Source organism: Neolamprologus multifasciatus, chromosome 19 (assembly GCF_963576455.1).
Source record: "Neolamprologus multifasciatus chromosome 19, fNeoMul1.2, whole genome shotgun sequence".
Classification (NCBI taxonomy): domain Eukaryota; kingdom Metazoa; phylum Chordata; class Actinopteri; order Cichliformes; family Cichlidae; genus Neolamprologus; species Neolamprologus multifasciatus.
Window position 1 is genome coordinate 13,829,110 of NC_140457.1, and position 22,732 is coordinate 13,851,841.

The 22,732-nt window shown below is 40.0% G+C and overlaps 2 protein-coding genes and 1 pseudogene across 5 annotated transcripts; all 3 read right to left on the reverse strand.

Moving 5' to 3' along the window:
* Nucleotides 1-119: 119 nt before the first annotated feature.
* Nucleotides 120-2,840, reverse strand: LOC146496194 (4-galactosyl-N-acetylglucosaminide 3-alpha-L-fucosyltransferase 9-like; annotated as a pseudogene).
* Nucleotides 2,841-7,865: 5,025 nt separating this feature from the next.
* LOC146496195 (4-galactosyl-N-acetylglucosaminide 3-alpha-L-fucosyltransferase 9-like) lies at nt 7,866-16,296 on the reverse strand. The gene is made up of 3 exons (XM_085143448.1): nt 15,908-16,296; nt 12,489-12,733; nt 7,866-12,220 (listed from the first exon to the last, which is right to left on the reverse strand). The coding sequence occupies exon 3, from the start codon at nt 12,210-12,212 to the stop codon at nt 11,130-11,132; it is 1,083 nt and encodes a 360-aa protein (XP_084999574.1). The 5' UTR covers nt 12,213-12,220; nt 12,489-12,733; nt 15,908-16,296; the 3' UTR covers nt 7,866-11,129.
* Nucleotides 16,297-16,604: 308 nt separating this feature from the next.
* manea (mannosidase, endo-alpha) lies at nt 16,605-22,174 on the reverse strand. Of its 4 annotated transcripts, none has more exons than XM_085143439.1 (5): nt 22,130-22,174; nt 20,975-21,584; nt 19,344-19,453; nt 19,145-19,221; nt 16,605-19,024 (listed from the first exon to the last, which is right to left on the reverse strand). In XM_085143439.1, the coding sequence occupies exons 2-5, from the start codon at nt 21,474-21,476 to the stop codon at nt 18,391-18,393; spliced, it is 1,323 nt and encodes a 440-aa protein (XP_084999565.1). In that variant the 5' UTR covers nt 21,477-21,584; nt 22,130-22,174; the 3' UTR covers nt 16,605-18,390. The 4 variants fall into 4 exon arrangements, with proteins under 4 accessions (XP_084999565.1, XP_084999567.1, XP_084999566.1 ...); XM_085143441.1 differs by lacking the exon at nt 22,130-22,174 and adding an exon at nt 22,001-22,123; XM_085143440.1 differs by lacking the exon at nt 22,130-22,174 and adding an exon at nt 21,861-22,115.
* Between the last annotated feature and the right edge of the window lie 558 nt (nt 22,175-22,732).

Consider the following 22,732-nt stretch of genomic DNA (forward strand, 5'->3'; position numbering starts at 1 on the left):
CGAGAAATCTGGATTGCGGCATTAGTGTAAGTATGTAAAGATAAGTAACAGTTTGACTAGCATTGCAAATGAAAACTACATAATTTCAAAAAGACTCAATAAGTACATGACCCTGTTAAACCCCTTTCAGATTGGACTTTTGTAAACACTGCATAGGTGAATTCATCACTATTACACACTAGCTCTGCCTTCAACAATATAACAAGGTCCACATAGACCTTCAAATCTCTAACCGCCCCAGTACCACTTATCAAGGTTATTGAATCCCTTGTATTCTTTGTGCCTTCGCAAGTAATCACAAGCCAGGCATGTGTGCTCTGCCCAAAAGTCTTTACTTTAAAGTGTTGCCGCCACTCAAAGTACCTGAGGTACATTTCCTCATTTTTGTCCAGGAGCAGCAGGTAATCAGCCAATTCCTTGGGCGAGCTGGCAGCACGGTGGCACGGTGGTTAGCACTGTTGCCGCACAGCAAGAAGGTCCTGAGTTCAATTCTACCATCAGGCTGGGGTCTTTCTGTGTGGAGTTTGCATGTTCTCCCCGTGTTTGCGTGGGTTCTCTCCGGGTACTCCGGCTTCCTCCCACCGTCCAAAGACATGCAGCTTGTGGGGATAGGTTAATTGGATAATCCAAATTGCCACTAGGTGTGAATGAGAGTGCGAATGGTTGTCTGTCCCTGTGTGTTGGCCCTGCGACAGACTGGCGACCTGTCCAGGGTGTACCCCGCCTCTTGCCCTATGACAGCTGGGATAGGCTCCAGCGCCCCCCGCGACCCTGAAAAGGAGAAGCGGAAACGAATGGATGGATGGATGGAGCTGAAGTCGTCAACATGAATGAAGGAGTCTCCCTGGATAAAGTTTTCGTAATTCTGCCTGGGTGGGCCGAGAACCACTGGCACTGTCCCCACTGAGAGTTGGTTGTACAGTTTCTCAGTAATATAATCTTTGTGGATGGAGTTCTCAAACGCCAGATAGAATTTGCAGCTGGTGATGGTGGGGAAGTAGTCTTGGTCAGAGGTGTATTTCCCGAAGGCCTGTCCATATGCATGAACCTCAATGTGTTTGTAGAGTTCATTATAATATTTCACCCGCATGTGTTACTAGTTCCAGTTGCTTACAATCCAGCAGATCAGCTTGTTTTTGCTGGGTGGTACAAAATCCTCTTCCCCTTCTGCTGCTACAATGGACCCATAAGGCACTTCAATGTCAGCATCTCGACAGTAATTGAGAGTCATATTAAACAGGTTCTCTATCCCAGGCAGCTGGAACAAATGTGATGGTGACTCAAAGTTCATCCATATCCACTTCTGGAACGACGGTTGCTTGAATGGCGGCAGATTGGACAGGTCAGGGCTAATGTCGCGGTGATGGATGACGACCCCATCAGACTTTATGTAGTGCTTCCTGTCTGCTGTGATGAAGCAGCCATCGATGTTAAAGAGAGAGCTGCAGAGGCTTGGGTCGTACGTTTTTCCGAAGGGCCAGAGCCAGATCAGCACAGTGGTCACCTTTTTATCGCTCTTGGTGGAGAAGAGGTTCTTGACCCGGTCTGTGGATACTGTTGACTCTACAGGACCTGATAACCAGCTTATAAAGGGTTTACCATACATCAAAAACAGAGTCACAAAGCATCCCAGTATAAAAGTACCAAGCAGAAGGAATTGCAGGATTCTGTAAAAAGTTGTAGATGCCATATTATGTCCTAAAAAGAGCAAACCAAAGAGAAAGAACATAATCTCGTGGACAGCAGGACACAACATCAAGATTAACCATCATATCATATTAAGGTTTTACATATTACCAACATGTAATAATGTCTGCTTGACCTCTGACTCTGAACAGAATCGATGGCTTTAAACACTTAGTGGTATGAATATCATAAATAAAAATGTGAAGCCTTTTACGCAATACAAACCTGGTGGACACAAAGCACTTTGATGACTCTTCCCACACTGCGTAATCTCACCTTACTTGGCTACAGGTATGCTATCAACCCTGTTTGACAGGTACGCTATCGAGCTGGTTTCCCAGTTTCTTGGAATCCTCCTTTTTTTCTCTTGGGATGTATCTACTTTCCACAATAAACACGCCCGTTCTAAGTGAGCGCACTTTCTTCACACAAGGTTTGATTTCTCTAGTTTCCAAAAGTTTTGATAGCATTTTCATGATATTTTAGTAATTTAGGGTAAATCTGTAGTTTATCATTAACAGGAACACAGTGGAAAGGAACTATAACATTCGGATTGTCTACATTCGAAGGAACTACTTCCTCTTCCACTTTTCATAGTCATGTGCGAAATACGGCTGTATAAATGTGTGGCAGCCCCTGGCGTGTGCACTCATAACGATGGCTGAGCGTAATTGGAGTCATGTGCGGACGTATTTTACCTCCACAAACAGCTGAGACATGGTTTGCGATACATGTGGCAAAAAAGTGAGGTGTTGCCGCAACACCACTGACCTTGTCAAACACCTCAGAGTAAATCATATCACAGAATATGACGAGCGTATGTTGAGGCGAACTGAAGAGGAGGAGAGGGACAGGTGCTGCTAGGGCGAGACAGACGTCTCTCACGGAGTCCTTTAGTGCTGCAAGCAGGCAAGGTGTTCAAATAGCGCACAACTTCAGGTTTTTTATTTCTGTATGATGAACTCTGCATTATTAAGTGATAAGAACACGTAATCTGATGTCCTGTAATCATTATGACGCTATAATTTGAGAAACAATAAATAAAATACGTTTTTGTACAAAGTATCAGTATCAGATCAGTGTCGTCGATACCACCCTGAATATTACTTGGTATCGGATCGGAAAGGAAATCAGTGGTATCGCACATCACTACTTTTCATTCATTCATTCATTCATTCATTCATTCATTCATTCATTCATTCAATAATATAGCTGATGGTTGATTCAAACTCAAAATAATTGCAATCACACCAAGGTTATTATCGTTAACGAAAACTAACGAAATAACGAAAACTAGAAGTGAAAAAACATTTTCGTTAACGGAAATAAAAATAAAAACAAAAAAGGAAAACTAACTAAAACTATAATGAGTGTTCACAAAACTAACTAAAATTAACTGAATTTATAGCAAAAATGTGTTTAGTTTTCATTGATGTGTGCGTGTCATACAAGAGTCAAGGGTGAAAATGAAGTTTAGTTTCCAGATTTTTTTCTTGCTGTGTCTCATTATGCCAGCAGGTGGCAGTACGTTAGTCGAGTCGTCTGTGTTGCTGCTCCGTCCACCCGTAGAATCATGTCAGGAAAAGTCGGGAGCCAGAGTCCAATTTGGGATTACTTTGAATATGACTGTGTTTTGGATAAAGCAAGTGTCTTGTAGTGGAAACAGACAAATTATGAGGGACATTTCTAAAGGGAAAAAACCCCCACAAACCTTAAAGTGCACTTGAAAAGCTCACACAAGAAGGCTAACCTAGCTTAGCTTGAGAAGGTAAGGGAGCACACTCAACCCTCATCCCCAGAAACAGAAGCTAACCCCAGGCAAGGCAGCGTGATGCATCCCGAGACAACAGGACGGGGATATCTACACAACTGTGTGAGTCAATTACCTTCAAAAAGTTTATCGATTCACTTGAACCAAAATTACGAACACCCGCTGCTGCGAGAGTTAATAGTCTCATTGGGGCCAAGATATACGTTTTATAGTTGCCTGGTATCAATGGTTGTTCATCTGCCTTTATTTATTTATTTAAAGAACCCATAGGTGGGAATGTGAGTTGTCTGTCTCTGCATGTTAGCCCTGCGACAGACAGGCGACCTGTCCAGGGTGCAGTATGGTAGCTGGAATAGCAACAAACCCAAGGATGAGCAGAATGACTGATATGATGAAACTGGGATTTTGTTACACTTAATTATTGCAAACACAGCTAAAACTATAACTGAAACTAATCAAAACTAAACTGAAACTAAGGATTTTCAAAAAAATAAAAACTAAACTAAACTAGCAAACAATTGGTAAAAACTAATTAAAACTGATATAAAATTGAAAATCTGAAGTCAAAACTAAATAAAAATAAAAACTAATGAAAATTGCAAAACTATTAAAACCCTGAATCACACTTTAACTTTTCCCACAGGATCAATTATACATGATATTTCTGATCTTTTTATGATTTCTGAACTGTCAGAATTAGTGTCAAGACAACTACTGTTTGTGATACTGTTTATGAATTGTATGAGAAATGTGTTTATTTATTCATTTATTTATCGCCAATCTTAGGAAAGCAGGGAAGGGCCTCAGCCAGTTGTTGCATTTTAAAATGCACGTGTTAACTGTCTAAACTGTCAGAATGTGCTGTTTTTGTACCTATAAAGATTTTTATATAATACATACAGTACATACATATATAGCCACATTTATATATGCATAACTACTGCGGTATTAATTTAGTGACTGAAAGATTGGGCACTTTTTGTGCAGCAAATATCTGTTGTTGTGTTTGGGGTATACCTTTTAAAGCATATTAGTATTACATATAAGTATTAAAATGTATCACACTGAGGTGATATACTAATATTAGTGGCAGACAACTGCATCGAATGTCTAAAGCAAGCATGTTGACTGTGACTGATGCTGCTAGGACTTTTAATATATTTGGAAAGCCAGTGTGTAATTGGCATGAGAGGATTGCCTTTAGTTGCAAGTGCAAAGCTCTGGTTCTCTCTACTATAATGCCTCACCTCACCCCGGATTTATTTTTAGACTTTAGAGGTTTTATTTGATTTAATGCTTAGTTCTGATAAAATAATTATAGTGTGTGATTGTAATATCCATTTAGATGCTGAAAATGACAGCCTCAACTCTGCATTTAATCTGTTATTAGATGAACTGGCTTCTCTTTATCTCATCATTTTTTATTAACATTTAAATTTTACAATAATAGATTGCACTAAGGTGAGAAATAAATTTCATTACAGTAGATGTCATTCTGAAAGTGCTGTGACTAAGTTGAAGGATATAATTCCTCCACTTTTATCTTCTTCAATGCCATGTGCCAACACAGTGCAGAGCAGCTACCTAAACTCTCGAAAGTCACTGTACTCCCTGGTTTAACTCTCAAAGGTCCACCTTAAAGTAGATAAGCTGGAGTCAAATTGTCATCTCAGTAGTTTAGAAGACCTCCAGCCTGGAAAAGAGCTTTTTGCTCATTTCTTTTTTCTTTTTTAAAGAAGCTCTAGTTTTCTTTTCAGCACTGACAAAAATTCAGAGCTCTATGAATTTATTCACAAATAAAAATTCAACCATTAGAGAAAAATTACTAGTAACCATCTCACAGACTCATCATTACATACAGATGCTTTAAACACTATTAATATTTTTTGGACTCTTGCACTCTGATTAATTCTTCTGAGTTAACTTCAATAACTACAAATGCTTTAATCCCAAATGTCACCTATCTCTAATAATAGGCTACATACATTAAGGTGCCAGTAATTAAACCATTACTTAAAAAGCCATCACTTAACCCACCTGCATGGACTGCTCTTTAAACTTCCCTTTTCTCTAAAATTCCTGAAAGAATAGTTATAAAACAGCTAACTGATCATTTTCAGAGGAACGGTTTATTTGAAGAGGTCCAGTCATGTTTCAGAATTCATCACAGAACAGAAACAGTGTGAGTTTTCTCTGTAATATTGGAGGATCTTTACGTCACAATAAAAAGACCCTTGAGGCACCTTGCGGTTGTGTTTTGACGCTGTATGAATTGAAATGTCATTAAAACTTTAGAACAGACCCCCCACATTTTTCTTTTATATTTATTTAGAACAGAATACAAACACATACATTATTGGTGCGCAGTTTGGGTGCTCTTTTTCTCACTTGCCCTTGTGTCACATCTAAAATACACCTGTCACTGACAATTCAAGTTTAAATTTTGACTACACTTTTTGTATAGAAACATGTGACAGTGAAGTTAAATAGTGGGCATTAAGGCCAGTTTTGAGATCCTTTCTCAGGCCCCTTAACGCCCACTCACATCCTGGGCCATTTGAACTCAGGAAATCACATGATAGGGTGGGGCTAGGTTTCACAGCGGGTTCACCCAAAACCTTGGCTGATTGTGACCTACACCTGTTTTCACACCTGGGCTCGTCTGATTAGGTAGAGGATCAACAGGGGGTTCTTGACGGACTTGGGGGACACTCCCCTAGGACTTGAATCTGGGACTGACCACCATTTGACCTTAGAACTGAAGAAGCTTTTTGGATGAGAGGTGAAATGTCTTCAAGCAACTTAAAGAAGTCCAGATGCTTTTCTTTCCAAACTCTTTAGACATCACTTTGTGTCTTCTGCTGTATGTTGCTTGTTCAGTGTGTACAACCTCTAAATTGTATGCTGCCAATTAACCTATATCAGTGTTTTGAATTATAGAACCCTTTAACATAGAATGGATTAATAAGCAGTGTAGAAAGATGTAAATGAATGAGCTTCCATTGTCACTGCCTCTACTGGTGTATACATAAGACATTAGCACTGGTTTTCTTCAGTGCTGTTTAGGGGCATTAACACTTGTGGTGGCTTTATACATATCACAGGCAGGGGATCTCATTGGTCAAGAACCAGCCGAGGATTTGCCAAAGATCCACCATGGTGTTGTCAAGATCAGCTGACCATTTTAAGTAACTGTATTTGTATGTCAATCAGAGATATCCTGTGTTCTCACTGGTAGTCAAAAAATTTATCTCGGATTCCACACGGTGATCATTTCACTCATAGTCACTGAATATCCTTGACTTTCTGTGGTTTCTGGTTGCCACATTGCAGTAAATTGCTTCCAGTGTGGACATACGCTCCTAGAAATATCAAGGGTGCAGAAAGGACCCTTATTAACGTTTTAATAAGTCTACTGTGTCAATCTACAATGTTTAATGTGACCCTTTGTTATAATTTGACTGTTTCATTATTTGGCTAAAACTGGAACTTTTAGTAGACTACCAAATAATATATGTATATGTGGGAGGTTGAGCTGTATTGCAGTAATCAGATCAAGCCTGTTAAGTTATAATGTGTGTCTCCACTGTGATTATCATAAGAGGGAGCACTTTTTTTGCATTTTATTTTGATCTGCCTTTTTATCTCTAAACCACCAAACTGTGACTACATGTAGCTCATTAACATTTTAGAATTAAAATATTGAATGCATTGTGATGTATTTTGGACACAGAAAGAGCGATGCATGAGTAGTCTTCCATCTCTGGTAAGAATTCCTTTCCAGCTACTGAAGGTCATTTCAAAATGTGATGCTATAGTAGAGCCACTCATTAAAATGGTTGCCTTTGACACTGCGTTGAAGTTGATCTAAAGAGGAATATTTTCGAGCACTGACACCTTTATTGCCCCTTTACTGTAATAGGAAATACATTTTTTGCTGTCCTGCAATTAAAGAATTATGCAACTGATACCAATGTGATTTCTGTCCAAAAAAATGAACCTACAGTCAGCAGCTGTTTAGCTTACATTAGCTTAGCTTAGCTTAGCTCAGCTCAGCTTAGCTTAGCTTAGTTTAGCTCAGCTTAGCATAGCATAGTTACAGGGGAAACCAATGTATGGTTATTAAACAGCCATTTGTTTAACCCCATGTTAAAATGGCTGTTCTGCTTTTTGTACAGCTCAGCTCAGAGTTGTCCTGTTTTTAGCCATTATGCTAAGCTATGTTGGCTAGCCAAGTTTATATATAAATTCACTTATATATAAACTTGTTTAAAATGTTTAAAAGCAAGCATCATACATGTTTTTTTCCAGACAGTTTCAGCATAATCCAGCCTATGTCATGTAATACACATCAGGCATCTCTTTAAAAAACAAAAATAAAGGAATACTACAGTACACTTTACAAATGTTTGCTCATTTGTCCATATCTTTATTTTCATTTTGACACTATCAGACATATACAGTAAAACACAACATTTGGCAAAATACAATGATTTGGCAAAAAAAGTATTGATTGACTAACAGATTATTTCAGTGAACTGGCATCAAAATCAAATTTTTTGGGGATACCCGGTCATATAGCATCCAGAGAATCACTTCTGGGTGCATCAGTGAACCTCTCACAGATTCAAACTGGACAACAGAGAAGCCGCAGCTCATTTTCTTTGTTTTTGTGCAAAAAAAAAAAAAAGAGAGAAGATAAAGAAGACTGATGCTGCCCAAAAAGATAAAATGAAAAAAACATTTTTTTTTCTTAAAGTCACCAACCACATTGGACAAGAAAGCTTTGTTTTCATACATGAGATTGGACTGTACAATATGAAACCATGACTGGCAGCTTCATAGTTATCCTGTGGGACGTGCCAAGGTCTTGGAGGACAGTTTATAAACTCACAATAGCTTCATCTAAGACGACAACTGGCACAGTGAGTCACACTACTCAAAATGAATAAAAGTGCTGTATTTCTGCTGCATTTTGGCACAACTTTTTCAATTAGGTCATGCCAACAGGATTGCCACCAAATACAAACAAAGAAAAAAAAAATCCCTCCTCAAATGTAAAAGTGCCTCCCTTGATGAAAATGTCCACCTCAAAACCGTTAAAAGCATCATTTCAGATGCTCTTAATTCTTTTTCAAGTGTCTCTCCCTTTAACTTAATTCACAGCCACTCAAAGCACCGGGCATTACTTACAAATGTACAGCGCAGTCACAGTCACTTCCAGACAACAACTGCATGATATAAAGAGATTTACCATGAAAAATATATACAATGCTGCTGGAGTTCCCGCTGTCTGCTAGACATAAAGGAATGATCTGTGTTTTGGGCTGGTTTGATCCAATTCCTACTTCAGTTCACTACAGTGTTTATATACAGAGTCCACTATGGCATTTGGAACCATACTCCATAAGAAAAATAATTGGTTTCATCCTATTTTACATCAATGGTCCCTTTGAAATTGAAGAAATGTTAACCTCACTGTTTTTATACTTTGACACAGAAGCTCATCTTGCATAAAATGTTGACAAGAATTTGTACAGTACTTTCTGTAAAAAACATAAATCTCTGTTAATAGCTGCTGAGTGCTGTTGCAATGCATTGTTGTTTAGTGAATTAGCCGTTCCGACAACATCTGAATGTGATGCAATATCTGCGATATATGCAGATACCGAGCTGTCTTTTTGTAGTGTGGTCTCAAGGGTGTGGTGCAGTGCTAAAAGAATCAGAATCGCATGGAAACACTCGCTCCCAGACAACACTGAGGTATGATGATTCATACAAAAATACGGATAACCTTGCAGCAGCCATGAAGATCACATCTTTCACATCTTAAGTTATAATGTGTGATGAGAGTACCGCACCTAAGTGAAGAGCTTAAGCAAATGCTTATACTACGTGCTCATTTTGTGCTCTTTCTGCTTAATGCAGTCAGTCAAAAATGACAGACTTTCCAAATTAAGATGCAATGTGAGGAGGTGTGTGTGGGAGTTTCATATTGCAGTACAATGGCTCTGTGCTGTTCTATCATCATCATCCACATGGAATCCAAAACACCGTGACAAAATTACAAAAGACAATGAACAATTCACAGCAATATTAATTAGCAACCTCCCTCTCACATAACAGTGACATCTTCTATCGGATACCAAGGTAAAGATCACCAAATCCAATCTACAAATACATTGACCATCTGCCTTAGTGTAAGTATGTGAAAATAACAGTTTGATTAGCAGTGCAAATGCAAACTTATAAAAATATGGGAAAAAAAATTACAGCTACATAATTCCAAAAATACACAATATGTACATGACCCTATTGAACCATTTTCACATTGGAGTTTAGTAAACAATGCATAGGTGAATTCATCACTAGCACAGATGAGATTGTTTTTTTTTTTATCATATAATGCCTCATTTGAATAAATATTACATAAATATTTTCACTTTTATGTCAGCCCCTCTTCTCCAGCTAACACTTTCCCCAATGTCAGCTTGTGCCACTTCATAAGCAGGGGATAATAAAAAACAAAAACAAAACTTGCATCATGAATGTTATCAGAACGTTTATACAATCATGCAATCACACTAAAAAATAGGACAAAATCATTTTGAAAAAATAGCAGCAGACGAGGTTATGTTAAGTAAAACATGGTCAGAAATAATAAAAAAAAACTGTGCACTTGTAAATCATAAAAAATAAATAGAAAATTATAAATTAATAACTCAAAAGGCAAAGTAAGGCTTAACTAAAATTCAAAGGACAAAAAAAGAACAAGCTAGATGTGTCACTGGGCCTCTGAACCAATAGAAAGACACCATTCAGCTGCTCACGACAGAACAGCAACAAACCTTTGTGTTAACTGAAGGACAAAAATCTTACAGTACTGGCTTCAACAACATAACAAAAATCACACAGTGTGATGGCATCAGCCACACATGGGTAAATCAGTCCATTTGTTCACTTTATTAGTTTGTTTTGCAGTTTTCTTCATTAATATAATTCATTAATCATTTGGTTAAACCTAACACTGATATTATGAGGCGCGCACATAATAGCATTGTGTGGTTTTTCTAAAAATGTTTTCTGTTATATTAATTATGTTTTGTTTTTTTGAGTTACCTGGGTTTGGCCGGTGGCTGTTTCCTGTCTGGGAAAAAGGGATCTTCTTCTTCTTCTACATTTTTATTGGCGGTTGGCAAACAACTGAAAGGTGCATTACCGCCACCAACTGGTATGGAGTGTGGGGGGGCAAAAGGCATGGCTGAGGACTCTGAGACCACAAGGCCTGCTCAGAAGGACCAACCATGTGCTCATCAGGAACAGGGATGTTTTAGGTTTACTTAGGTTATTCTGTGCTTAGTTAATATTAGAGTGTGTTTTTGTTTTCCCCCTATTGTGGTTTGGCCAAACCACTATAAAAGCTACTCTCTTGTGTCTTTGTAATTAGGGTGGTTTGTGAGTTAAGTTATGTCCACTTTGTTTGTTTAAGCTTCTGAAAATTACTTTTTGTAGAGTTACATTTAGTTGACCTCTTTTATGGGCTTGCTACTTATGTTTTTGAATTTAGTCTTTTTTGAACTTTTTGAGGGTTAAAATAAAGAAAACCCTTTTTGAAGAGATTTTTTACCTTGTACTTGGCTGCTTAGCCCCTCACACACAGCCCTTCAAATCTCTAACCGCCCCAGTACCACTTATCAAGGCTATTGAATGCCTTGTATTCCTTGTGCCTTCGCAAGTAATCACAAGCCAGGCATGTGTGCTCTGCCCAAAAATAGGCCTTCTTTACTTTAAAGTGTCGCCGCCACTCAAAGTACCTGAGGTACATTTCCTCATTTTTGTCCAGGAGCAGCAGGTAATCAGCCAATTCCTTGGGCGAGCTGAAGTCGTCAACATGAATGAAGGAGTCTCCCTGGATAAAGTTCTCGTAATTCTGCCTGGGTGGGCCGAGAACCACTGGCACTGTCCCCACTGAGAGTGGGTTGTACAGTTTCTCTGTAATATAATCTTTGTGGATGGAGTTCTCAAACGCCAGATAGAACTTGCAGCTGGCGATGGTGGGGAAGTAGTCTTGGTCAGAGATGTACTCTCCAAAGGCCTGTCCATATGCATGAACCTCAATGTGTTTGTAGAGTTCATTATAATATTTCACCCGCACATGATCCTGGTTCCAGTTGCTTACAATCCAGCAAATCAGCTTGTTTTTGCTGGGTGGTACAAAATCCTCTTCCCCTTCCGCTGCTACGATGGACCCATAAGGCACTTCAATGTCAGCATCCTGACGGTAATTGAGAGTCAGGTTGAATAGGTTCTCTATCCCAGGCAGCTGGGACGAATGTGATGGCGACTCGAAGTTCATCCATATCCACTTCTGGAACGACGGTCGCTGCAGCGGCGGCAGATTGGACAGGTCAGTGCTGATGTCCCGGTGATGGATGACGACTCCATCAGACTTATTGTAGAAGTTCCTGTCTGCTGTGATGAAGCAGCCATCAATGTTAAAGAGAGAGCTGCAGACGCTCAGGTCGTATGTTTGTCCGAAGGGCCAGAGCCAGATCAGCACAGTGGTCACGTTTTTATCGCTCTTGGTGGAGAAGAGGTTCTTGACCCGGTCTGTGGATACTGTTGACTCTACAGGACCTGATAACCAGCTTGTAGATGGTTTAAAATACATCAAAAACAGAGTCACAAAGCATCCCAGTATAAAAGTACCAAGCAGAAGGGGTCGCAGAATTCTGTGAAAAGGTGCAGATGGCATACTCTGTCCTAAAAAGGGCAAACCAAAGAGAAAAATACCACATGGTAAGCAGGACACAACATCAGGACTGATCATCTAATCAGGATAAGGCTTTACATACTACCAATATGTAATAATGTCTACTGGATCATTGACTCTGAACAGAATCTGTGCCTTTAAATACTTAGTGGTATGAATATATACTGTGTGGTGTGTAAGGCAATAGTTTGCATCAGTGCTCAAATAAAACTGCTAAATAAAACTGTGATGCCTCCTACAACATATTGCAATACAAACCTGGCGGATTTTACTGAATGCTGAAATCCAAGCAAGAGTAGAGGTTGTGGGAATTTGAGGGAACAGCTCCTACATCGGATCGAAGCTTGGATTAACCCCCTCTGTGATTCGGTGCTCATAGGAAAATAAATTGCAGGCTGGAGCTAGAAGATGCTTCTTTGCTCTTAGGCTGAATAATAACGATCCTTAATGACTGAATGAAGTGTGTTTGATCTTGAATTTACTGGTCTTCTTAATGATGCCTCCTTTACACGAGCAAAGAGAGAGAATGAGAGAGAATCTATTAAGCCAGAAAAAGAGACAAAAAGCAAGCACTTTGATGACCCCTCCCATTTTGCCTACTCTCTCCATACTTGACCACAGGTATGCTATAATCAGTCTTGGCATAACAAATTAGTTTAGTGGCTTTTTTTCCTAGTTAGTAGTGATATGAATTTATTTTGGACTTTCCTGTTAGTTGGCTCCTATGAAAGTTTATTTTTTATCACTAGTGTAAAAACAATTTTCTCGGGGATACACACAGGTTTTAAGCTTGGACAGAGAGAGCTTCGTCAGCCAGTTCTTGTTAGCTCATGAACTTTGAGTTCTTTAGTGCAGTGGTGGTTCTTGAACTCACTTACTAGGTTTAAGACACTAGGTTATGTGTAGGGAATCCACTGAGTCAACTGTTACATCAACGTGGGTAGAGATATATGCTTGGGAACACCTCAGTGGTTTTGATGGGATCACTGGTTTAACCAGTCGCCACTCACTTAACCCCTACTTTTAACTGCCTAAAGGCTAGGGTTAAGTTAGATGGTTTTGGTTGAGAGAGTAGGAGGACTGTTCTCCAGTTTCTTGGCTTGTCCCTGACTTGTAATCGGCTCCTTGATTAGAGTCACTGAATCAGTGCCCAAATGCTTTTGTCTTATAAACTGTAGAACACTTTGTTAGTAACTTGTTGTGGTGTAGGACCTTAATATTGCGACAACATATTGCGTTTGGTTAGGATTATTTGTTGCTGCTTTTGGTTGTAACTTGGCTGTTATGCTCTTTTGTACTGGATATCTTACTATCGTCTGTGTCCAGTATAGAAACTTTGTAATCCTTAAGCTGTGTACACACTGGGACTGAGTCTCCTGTTGCGTGTCGCTTTAAAGCTGGCAGCTGGTGGCTTGCGGATGTTTCAAATTCTGGTTGCCATATTTACCACCAGATCATATGTTAATTAGTGATATCCTGCATTCTCATTAGTAGTCACTTCAATCAGTTGCCTGGGATTTGAAAAATGTTTACCCCAGGCTCTGCTAACTTCCTGCAGTGATAATTTCACCCATAGTCACTGAATGTCCTTGACTTTTTGCCATGTTGCACTTCCGGTTTGAAAATAGCTTTTTTCACATGTGGAACCATATGGAGGTTTGGAATATGACTGTCCAGTTAAGCTACCTAGCATGTCACTGTTTGCTTTCTAGTTATTCCTCCTCTGTCTTGGTCTGTTCTGTTCTCTTAAATATGCTCCTAGAAGTATCAAGACTGTAGAAAGAGTAGCTGACAGTACTAGCAGAGTTTAGATAAAACTTTTTAATAGGCCTATAGTATTTGTCAGTCTATAATCTTTAACGTGATAAGTGCCAGAGCAATGGATTTTTGTAAAAAAAAAAAAAAAAAGAAGAAGCATATCTGTCATCACTTGGCTAACTGTCAAATACCTGCATCCACACACTCACCGTGACTGAGCTAGGCATTGTACATTTCTTAATTCAATTGTGGTTCTTTCAAACTCCATTACTTTGTGGGTTTCCCTATGTTCTGTGCCCACTGAGCTACTTCATAGCACCACAGAGAAAGCTTGTATTTCCAGCCTGCATGCAGAGATCAGCTTAATCTCTACAAACAAGTGTATAAGACAAAACAAAAGTTCTTACACAAATAGTCAGATAGTCCTAGATATTTTCTAAAAGTTTCCAGTTAGGCATGGATGTAGGTTGTTATTTTGGGTATCCACTGTGTGTTGTAAGAGAATGCTGCCATCTTAAGGCTGAGAAGAATAGAAGAGCTCTCTGGGGCTCAGCACACCTGCATTTGGCACAGAGGCCACACAAGCCTGACATGCCAAGTGCAGAATCAAAGCTTGAGAGACGATTTTTCTTCCATGCATCCCTGAAGCATATCTGAATCAGTAAAATCAAAGGAAAGGGTAACATGCATCCATGCTTCATCCAAATCTTTGACTTTGTTACACAGATATGCAGCCAGCGGACACACAAGTCAGAGATGGAGTGAGATAAGAGCCAAATGAGTGCCACTCGTTTTAAAGGCTTATGGTATCAATACATTTTCATGTAGGGACAATCCTCTTACAGCACTCAACCATGCCTCCTGTGAGCTGCAGTGATAAGCTCTGTGGTTAACAGAGGATGCATCCCATGCATGCCATGCATGCTATGATGTGCTGGTGTCAATTATATAAAACACCCCATAGGATGGAGGTTAACCTGTATTGCAGTGATCAGGTCAGGCCTTTGAAGTTCCAGTGTCTCCAATGTGATTATTTAAAGAAGGTGCACAATGTTTTATTTATTTATTTAGATATGTCTTTCTATCTCTAAAACACCAAAATGAGACTAAGGGGAGACTCCTGCAGCTCATTCACACTTTAAAAAAAGCATAGCTGTGATTTTGTTAAATGCATTGTGATGTATTTGGGACACAGAAAGAGCACCGCATGGGTGAGTAGTCTGCAGCGAGGCCACGTTTGAAGAGGCTGGAGAGCAGTAAGGGGAGGAAAAAAACGCAGTCACACATTTTCTGTGGCAATATCAGTCACAGAAATCTCAAATCCCAAACAGCGTTTTGTAACGGGTATGCAAAGGCTAAAGCTGCACATGTACACCAAAATTGTTGTCTTTAGATTGCAACTCAAATTTCTAGAAGGAGCCCCGCACTGGCTGAAAACGGACACTCCATCTCAGGTGAGAATTAATTTCCAGCCACCGAGCACTGAAGGTCATTTCAAAACGTGACGCTGTAGTGGAGCCACTCTTTAAAATGGTTGTCTTTTGGCGTGACACTGCATTGAAGTTGATGGGAATAATAAAGATACACTGGAATATTTTCCAGTGCTGACTAACAGAACCTAGATAATAGCGCGCGGAGGGTATAATATTTGCAGCTATGAGGGCAAGGTTTGAAATACAAGTCACATTCACGGATGAAAAACATCCATGTCCCCTGCAGTGTGTGAACTGTCTAGTGCATTAAACATTTAAAAATGCAGTGTACAAGAAGCGGTCTATATTTGTGACATTTGTTTTGCGCATTTTCTTTTTGGCGTTTGCAATTAGCTACAAATGATTTGCCTTTAAAATCAGGTAGAAGATCAGACATAGGATGCAAGGATGGGGGGGGAGAAAGACTCAGCCAAGCATTTTACTCACCATCGCGACAGGCGTGAGTCAAAATAAAGCTTTCTTCTCATTTCCTCCTCCTCACTTTCAAAGACACATAGGAACATAAGGAAGATGTGGATGCGTTTGGAATAAAAAATCGAGCCCGCACGCCGTGTTTGCAGCAATAGAGCCCGCATCCATCGTCTTGATCCCGAAAAAATGATGATACCTACTGTAGCAATGTGCGCTGAATCTTCTCCGCTGCTGCACACCGACGCAGAGAATGATGGCTGCAAGTGAAAAAAGGGGGGAAGAAAGAAAGAAAGACAGAACGAGGGGGAAATTGCGACTACCTCGTTCGCTTGCACACTAAATTCATATCTCGGTGTGCGAGGGCGCCATGTATGCTCAGGGATGTGATGCGATGTGGAATAATTCCCTGCTGGCTGCCCATGCGCTACCTTGCTCTGTTTACCGTGGATGCAGCTGCAGGCTGTGGCGGAGCGCTAGTTTGAGTGGGATGCTGCGATTCCGCTTTAAACCATATTACACTTTAATCGTCTGTTTAAGGTTCTCATTTGAATAAACAGGTCAGTCATCTCTGCTGAGAGGAAGCACGGGATCAAAAGGATTTACCTCAATTGGTCTGTACAAATGAATCTTTCAGTGATGTAAAAGCTGAAGTCTGATTGCCAGTTAGTGAGGATAATGCACCACAGCCACCTTCAGAGGCCCAAAAATACAATTCTGTTAATTTTCAGCCAGTTTATTTAATATTTTTCGCATTCTTAAATCACATGCAAAAACAACTTACAAAAAAAGTAGGTTCAATTATCTATACAGAGGCTCACAGATGCAGTTTGCCCCATTAAACCTTGAGTATGCCCCGTGATTTCTTTTAGCCAGTCAATTAATCATTTACGGGGTTGCTCTAGTGGTTTAATGTTGTAATTCAAAACAGTTGGAGGAGTCATCACAGGGTTCATTTCAAAATTAACGATTAAATTCAGAAGTGCATCAATACGATTTTGCATGGGTCAAACTCCAAAAAAACTTTCTTATACAGCGTCGGATTAAAGGCAGCCTTGCACAACAGCAAGGCAAGAGGACATGAAGACGAGATCTTGCAACACCTGGATGAGCCAGAGCCAATTGGAAAACAAGTGCTGTGTGCAGGTGAAGCTCATTTGGCTTTTTTGGCCACAATCACCAAAGGTACCGTTTAAGAAAAACGAGTAAAAAGCATTTAATTGAAAAATAAAGCAAACACACACACACATAACTTGCCAACTTTTAAGCATGAAAGCTGTTGCAGTAATATTCTGATTTGGGAGCGTCGGGAAAATTGCCCGGATCGAGGCAAAAATAAATTCCAATAAAAGTCAGCAAATTCTGGATGCAAATGTTCTGCAGCCAGCCAAGGACGTACAACTGAGAAGATGCTGGGTTGTACAATTACACAGTGATCTATAGCAGTCCTTAAAACTTGCTGCGAACTGCTCCAGGAATCCAAGCTGAAGCTGAATGGCTTTCACAGCCATGCTTGCTTATAAACCTGTGGGTAAACATGCTGTATGGCTGCAGAAGCCGAAACACCACCAACAAAAATTCTCACAAGTTCAAGTGATCTGGAAGAAGGACTGGGCTGAAAATTAAGAGGCAAGAATAAAAAGACCACTGTATGTTTTCAGTGGAGAGATGGCTTTGCTGCGGGGGCAGTTTTAACATAATGCGTGATTTGTGCAGATGCAGCCAAACAGCTGTGGCCACGCAGCTGTATGCACTGATAGCACGTCTAGTAAGAGAAGTATCTGTTAGACTTGTACTGTACCATGGCAACAGCTCATAAATAAGAAGGCAATCTACTGCACAGATAAAAACCAATCTTGATTTTGCCCTCCATTCCCTCAGCTACAAATCTGTTTCAACAACTGAACTGCTATCCTTCCATCCCGCCGCTGTTTGCATCATTATGACTCATCTCAGATTTTAAACTGACATGTCTTTGAAATGTCAGAATGTATGTTGCAGGAGTTTTTTCCCCCGTCTTTTTATTTTCTTGTACTGTATTTTGGGCTGAAGCCGAGTTGAAAGCAGAATGAGGCAACAGCTTTATTCCACCAGACTGCTTTGTTTACTCGTGTCTCTGCCTCGTTCCAGAGTGCACTTTATTTCTGTTCGGGTCTAATATAGTCACAGATCACAGAACTGCAAAACATGCCTATGCTGTTTCGGCTGGTGAAAATCCAGGAATAACAAAAATGTACAAGGGTGTGCAAACAAGCGTTAATAAGACATCAGTTAAATTCACAATAATTCATTCAAGTGCAACAAAATGACATACATCAGTGCAGCCAAAATTAGGATAAGTAAGTGGTTCACTTGCCTACGGCTTTGCAAATCATTTGGCTTTTCTTATAAAGTTGGTCTTCATTTGCATTTTGCTCTGCATTCAGCAAGCAGAACTCCATTTAGTTTTCATTTTGTTTATACCCCCATGAATAAACATCTGCTATGGATCTTAGTCATTTTCATTCCTGCCACTTTCGTCTCTCACCACCAAATATCGCCGCCCATTTGCGAGTTATTTCCAGGTAGATTGATGGTTTGTTGGGCAGATAGTCCAGATACACCGTCTGGCTTGTTTTTGGAATAGCCATTTCAATCTGAGTCCCCTCGTGCCACTCGTTAAAGGATGTTATAGAGATAAAATCAGGTCTGGCTTCCAGTGCTGCACTCAGCGAGGTTTCGTAGTATTTGCCATTGATGCGGTTTCGAGTGTTTTGGAAATTCCAGGGTCGAATGCTCGTGTCGATATATCCCGGGCCTACACTTGGAATGAACATCAGGTTGTTATCTTCACAGAAAGCTTTTATAGAGGCCCAGTTACGCTGCGTGGAACCGTAGGAAAAACCATTAGTGGCAAAGTAGGTGTAAACGCCGTCGAACCCTGCTGTCAGGATATCTCTCTTGTCTTTCTCCTCCACCAGCAGCGCGATGAAGATGGCGTCATACGGGGTATCCCTGATGCTGTTGGTCTCCGTGTGCTTTAGCAGCTTGGCCCACTGCTCCGAGTTCAACAGATATGAGTCATACACATAGAAGAGCGGAAGAAGTTTGCCAGTGTTTGTCAAGTACTTGAAAAAAGCCGGGTGCTCTCCGTATCTGTGGAGGACGGGATGGGAAAATCAACCAGATGTCAAAGGAATAGAAGGATTAATCTAAATATGCAGATAACATTAATGATGACATCTGAATGACTCTGTGGGAAAAATCACTACTCACTTCTCAATGATGTATTTAACATTAGTGAACATGTTGACTTCATCCCTTCCTTTGTATGGCTCAATGTGAAAAGCTACCTATAACACACAAATAATGACAAAGATAACACACACACACAGGGGATCACAATCACAAATCCTTTCATTAGGAAAATAATGCCGTTTCATTCAAGCAACTGCTGCAATCTCTATACACACACCTTAATGTGGTATTTATGAGCCACCTCAAACAGCAAAGGCACAATGTCGTCTGTTGAGTCCCCGTTGTCATCCTTCATATTGGGAGGATACCAGGAAACAGCAATGACACCTTAAAATAAACAGTTACAGTATCAATATGAAAATCAAAAGCTAAAAGAAAAACACCCAGATGGACATTCATAAAGATAACTGGATTCATTTAATGTAAATGTGTAATAAATCTGTATTGGAGTAATATTATTAGGCTTTCCTTGTATCAGTGTGTCACTATTATCATAGCTGCCAACACTCAATTAGAAGAGTTTTTGTTTGATAGTTGGGAACAATATGTTTATTTTGTGTGAAAAACTAAACACTAACCTATAAATGTCTGTAGCTCACTACATAGATTCAGAATGATCCAAAGAATAGGCAACATGTCATTCCTGTTTGAGCTTAACTGCATTGATTTATTTGGCCTCCTGGTCTCTGAGGTCATCCTCCATCAGCTTATCTCAGCACCACCTTTTCGCCTAAAAGCCAAAGGCGAACAGGCTTTTCCAGCTGTTACTGCCACCAGGGCAACAACAGCTGGAATTTTCCGTGAACCCACATAAGCACATGTCTAAATGACAATAAACCACTTCTAAAGATAAAGACATACAGTGTGGCGAAAAAGTATTGGCTCCCTTATATGCTTCAGACTTCAAATACACCAGGATAAATGCAAAAATCTGTTTTTTTTAAAATGGTTTCATTTATTAAAAGGGTGAAAAAAAAGCTATCCAAACCTAACTGGCCCTGTGTGAAAAATGTTATTATCTCCTAATTCTAATAACTGGTTGTGCCAACCTTGGCAGCAACAACTGCAATCAAGCTTTTGCAATAACTAGGAATGAGTCTTTCACATCCCTGTGGAGGAATTTGGCCCACTCTTCTTTGCATTTTTTTGTAAATTCAGACACATTAGAGGGTTTTCCAGCATGGACGGCCTGTTTAAGGATTTGATTAGACCCTTCAGAACCTTCATTTTGTTTTTGTTTCATTCAGAGGTGGACTTGCTGATGTGTTTAAGATTATTTTCCAGCTGCAAAACCCAAGGTTCTTTGAGCTTCAGGGAAAAAAAGGATGGCCGGACATTTTGCTTTAGGCTTTTCTAGTAGAGAGCAGAGTTCATGGTTTCGACAATTACAGCAAGTCATCCAGCCGCCTGAGACCACCACACTACCCCCGCCGTGTTTGACTGTTGGCATGATTTTTTAAAAATAAAATAATGTGTTAGTTTCATGCCAGATGTAACTGGACTCAAACCTTCCAAAAAGTTCAGTCCACAGAATATTTTCCTGAAGGTTTTGGGGATCAAGATGTTTTCTGGGAAATGTGTACAGTGTGAAAAAAATTAAGACATCAGGAAGGGAGCAATATTTTTTATACAACACTGTATATATTTTCACTAGCTTTCAGTCAAGTACGCGTTAAAAATTTTCTTACTGCACTTTTATTTCTAGTGTTATTTCTATTGTTATACTTTATTTATGACTTCTTTTTATTCATATTTTGCCATCATTGCATTGCCTGCCTGGAAAGCACTCTGGCTCAGCTCCTGTTGTTTTAAATGTGGTATATAATTAAAAGTGACTTGATGTCTTACCGATGGCTGCTGTACGCAGCTGCTGCATATGAGCCTCTATAACAGAGGGGTCTCTGGAACTGTAAACCCCTAAAGCGGGGTAAAAGTTGGCTCCAATGTCATCAGGTGGGCTGTGTCTCCCTTGTGGATATCCCTGAGCTACCTTAACGTCCCAGTGTGGCAGCTGTGGATGGTCCCAGTGTATGTATTTTCCATCAATCTTTGGGTTTCCATACCACGTGTAGTAGAAGGCATGGAGGTAGTAATTTGGAGGAGGGAACTTCCTCAGTGTCACTTCCAGTTCTGCATCCTTGTCTGACTGAGCAGCGCTGCTCATTTTGATCTCCTCTGGTTTTTTGTTGCGGTTTTCCCGGCTCTCTGGTTTGGGAAACCCCTTTATATCGGCTGGGCTGCTGAATGGAGAGTCCCGTGATATTAGCTCACTTAAGAACACAGTTATGGCGAGTATGAGCAACACCAGAGCAATTAATGTGATGCAAGACTTGCGCTTAAATCTTGCCATTCTTCAGTTAGTGCTTGAGGCTTTCCATAGTTCATTGTTGAGACACCAGTGAGTGACTGTGGTTGGAGGGGGAGCCAGTAAAGCTCAGCCGGAGAGTGTTTACGCAGCCTAGAAATTGAATGATACAAGAGATGTGAGTAGGTCTGATGATCTTCCCAGAAGTGCCCAGTCATTAAATAATAGACAAAATTGCAGCTTTAGTTATTTTTGCAATAATGTAAAGCTAAGTAATTTCCCATCTATTAATTAATAAAGCAAATAAAAAAGTGGAAATACCAAGTTTTATTTACACTATAAATACAATAGCTGGTTACAGTACGTCCATTACTGCAGCTTAGCACCACACAGTTAAAAAGCTAGCAGCATTAGCCACATGAACTCTACCTGCACTGAACTTCAGACTTGTCAACACCACACAGGCAACACAGGGCTGACACGACATCCGTTTTATTCGTCTACAGCCTAACAGTTAGCTTCTTCTTGCACTAAAACTATAACATTTTCATATCTCACATGAAACACACCCAGTCCAATGGCTCGACCGAGTCCTCATAAATTATTTTCGCTGCTGGGATGCAGAGGACGAGACACAACCTGCACTTCTGGTTTATTGCCTGTCCTGGAAAACATCACAGATCTTCAAACACACTGACCTGTGACTGCGACTGCACTGTGACCCATCCATGCGGTATAGGAAGCTGCCTCCTCTTTAGCTAACAACAGTCATAAGGGTGGTTTAACTGAATGACACTGAGTGACAGCGCCCCCATCGCCGTGGAGGGTTCATTACAGAAAAGAATAAAATTAATACCATAGGAATGAATGATGATTCATGATTTCATATTTACTCTACAGCATTTATTTGCAAAGGAAACAGTACTGCAGCACAAGTACGTAAACTACACATAGATCAAACATTAGCAAATGTAATTGCATGCATTGTCTTTTTTTATATTATTATGTCCTTTTCTCTTTTTTTGTTGTTCTTCTTCTTGATCTTCTTCTTTCAAATGCTGCCTTTAGGGGCTGCTCTACAAAAACTTCCTTCCCTATATCTGTGTACCTTGTTTGAGGTCTTTCTCTTTTCCTCCTGCCTGGTTGCTCCATTTTTTAATGTCCTATCCACTCCAATATCCACTATCCCTCCTCTTCACGTGTCTAAACCATCTCAACCTTTTTTGTCTCTCTACTCAACCTGAGCTGTCCCTCTGACATACTTGTTTCTATTCTTGTCCATTCTGGTGACTCCCGATTAA